The following is a 2,500-nucleotide window of genomic DNA, read 5'->3' as shown; positions in this document are numbered from 1 at the left end:
AGAGAGAGGAGAGAGAGAGAGAGAGAGAGAGAGAGAGAGAGAGAGAGAGAGAGAGAGAGAGAGAGAGAGAGAGAGAGAGAAAGAAAGAGAGAAAGAAAGAGAGAGAGAAAAAAGAGTCGTATATATATAGGACAAAAACAATATCATTTTAGCTTGTGAAATAAAAAAAACAAAAACAAACAAGTATTTACACAACTCAACACTACCACAACTACATCAACCAACAACAACAAAATAGGTATTCTAAAACATACAAAACTTCCTTCCCGTTCTTGAAGAACCTAATGAATTTTCTCCTTTCTCTTTTCAGCTCAAGTTCAGACCAGGCTTTGATCGGCCGCCTCGACCTCTGAAAGTACAGATCCAACAGCAAAGGGATGGCAACAGTAAGAGTTATAATTGGTTGTTGTACTGTTCTTAATTTTCATTATTACCCTTGCTAATTTTATCATTACTTTCCTGTTAATTGCTTTGAAAAAATGCATTCACAATTATTTTCTAAATTACTATCATTATTGTAATTTTTAAAGGCTTATTGTTAGTACTATTTTTATTATCATCTTTATTATCATTGATATTATTATTATTATTATAGTTATCATTATATGTATCATTACTATCTTCATCATTGAAATTATCATTTTTATAATCATTATTATCATTATCTTTATTATTGTCGTTATTATAATTTTTATCATTATTTTTTATCATTGTCGTTATTAACATTAGTTTTATTTTTGTCATTATCATCACTATATTTTTTCAAATTACTGTTAATATCATTATCATCATTGTTATCAACATCATCATTATGTGTTCACGCATGTAGAACAAAAGGAGGACTAATCTGGTACTTTCGAATTTTATATTGCAAATTGTAAAAAGCAATTTAAACTAAAAATCTTTTATTGGGAAATTGAAGAATAGAAATAAAAAGTGTCAACATTATTACGTAATGTTCATCAAGTTTTGTCAGAGGTTATATTGCACAGATTCGAATTATCAATTATTGTGTTAGCCAAAAAAAAGAAAAAAAGAAAGAAAGAAAAAAAAAAAGAATTCATATGTTTTTGGGTAGCGATGTATCTTTTTTTTTGTTGAGGGGGGAGGGGGTTATCTATTGATAATTCTAATTGTTGTGTTATTAATCTCTTTAATTTCATCAGTGAATGTGAATATGTATGTTCTTTCTCTCTTCCATAACACCATTGACTCAGGGACTTGTATACCACAGAAGCAGAAGCATTCATTTACAAAATTCAATATATGTTCACACCATACCAACAACTCACAGTTCACGGTATAAACATATCTTTCCATGACTCACTCTCTTACCTTGACTCACCATCCCAACAACTCCTCTGACTTGTCATGTTAATGACTCACTAACTCTTCATGACTCATTTTCCTTCCTTAACTCACCAATATCAGCGACTCATTCTCCTTGCTTGACTCACAATACCAACATATCAGCGACTCAATAGCCCTGATATGGTTCAAATACCTTCCACCGACTTTCTCTTACTCATGGCTCACCATGCCAATGACTCACAACTCTCTTATCACCTAAGTACCAACGGCTTACAATTATCATACGACTCACTCCTTTCCCTTGACTCACAATACCAACAACTCACCCCCCTCCCTTGACTCATAATCCCAGCGACTCACCCACCCTCCCTTGACTCACCCACCTCGTTTGACTCACCATCCCAGCTACTCACCCACCCTCCCTTGACTCACCCACCTCATTTGACTCACCATCCCAGCGACTCACCCACCCTCCCTTGACTCACCATCCCAACAACTCACCCTCCTCCCTTGACTCACCACCCCAGCGCCTCACCCACCCACCCTCCCTTGACTCACCCTCCCAGCGACTCACCCACCCACCGTCCCTCGACTCACCACCCCAGCGACTCACCTTCCGTCTCTCCCTCGACTCACCACCCCAGCGACTCACCCTCCGTCTCTCCGCAGCTCCGATCATCGACGAGGAGACCTTCAAGTCCGTGTCGGGCATCACGAGACGCCGCGGCGCCATTCGCCACCAGAAGGTCCACAGCGTCAAGGGACACAAGTTCGTGGCCAAGTTCTTCCGACAGCCGACCTTCTGCGCCTTCTGTGGGGACTTCCTCTGGTGAGTCGGTGGGTGGGAGGGAGGGAGGGGAGGGTGGAAAGGAGGGTGGGAGGGAGAGATGGAGGGAGGGAGGAGAGGAGAGGAGGGGAGGGTGGAAAGGAAGGTGGGAGGGTGGGAGGGAGGGTTGGGAGGGAGGGAGGGTGGGAGGGAGGGAGGAAGAGAGAAAGTGAAAGAGAGAGAAAGAAAGGGACAATAGAGAGAGAAAGAAAAGATAGATAGATAGATAGATAGATAGATAGATGGATAGATAGATAGATAGATAGATAGATAGATGGATAGATAGATAGATAGATAGATAGATATTTAGATAGATATATTAGATATATAGATAGATAGAGAGATAGAAAGAGAGAGAGAGAG

The 2,500-nt window shown here is 40.0% G+C and overlaps 1 protein-coding gene across 1 annotated transcript in view; it reads left to right on the top strand.

Moving 5' to 3' along the window:
* Window positions 1–2,500, top strand: part of LOC147466477 (putative protein kinase C delta type homolog) — a gene marked incomplete at its 3' end in the record, with an annotated part of 11,699 nt that overhangs the window by 1,514 nt on the left and 7,685 nt on the right. The window contains exons 2-3 of the mRNA XM_086535433.1: window positions 311–386; window positions 1,981–2,140. Of these exons, the coding sequence (XP_086391559.1) occupies window positions 311–386; window positions 1,981–2,140 (236 nt within the window). The remainder of the gene's footprint in view (window positions 1–310; window positions 387–1,980; window positions 2,141–2,500) is intronic.

The sequence above is a fragment of the Penaeus japonicus genome, unplaced genomic scaffold (assembly GCF_977035675.1).
Source record: "Penaeus japonicus unplaced genomic scaffold, GWHDUDI00000001_assembly GWHDUDI00000606, whole genome shotgun sequence".
Classification (NCBI taxonomy): Eukaryota; Metazoa; Arthropoda; class Malacostraca; order Decapoda; family Penaeidae; genus Penaeus; species Penaeus japonicus.
The sequence above is the reverse complement of the archived record's forward strand: the minus strand, read 5'-3'. Positions and strand labels throughout refer to the sequence as shown.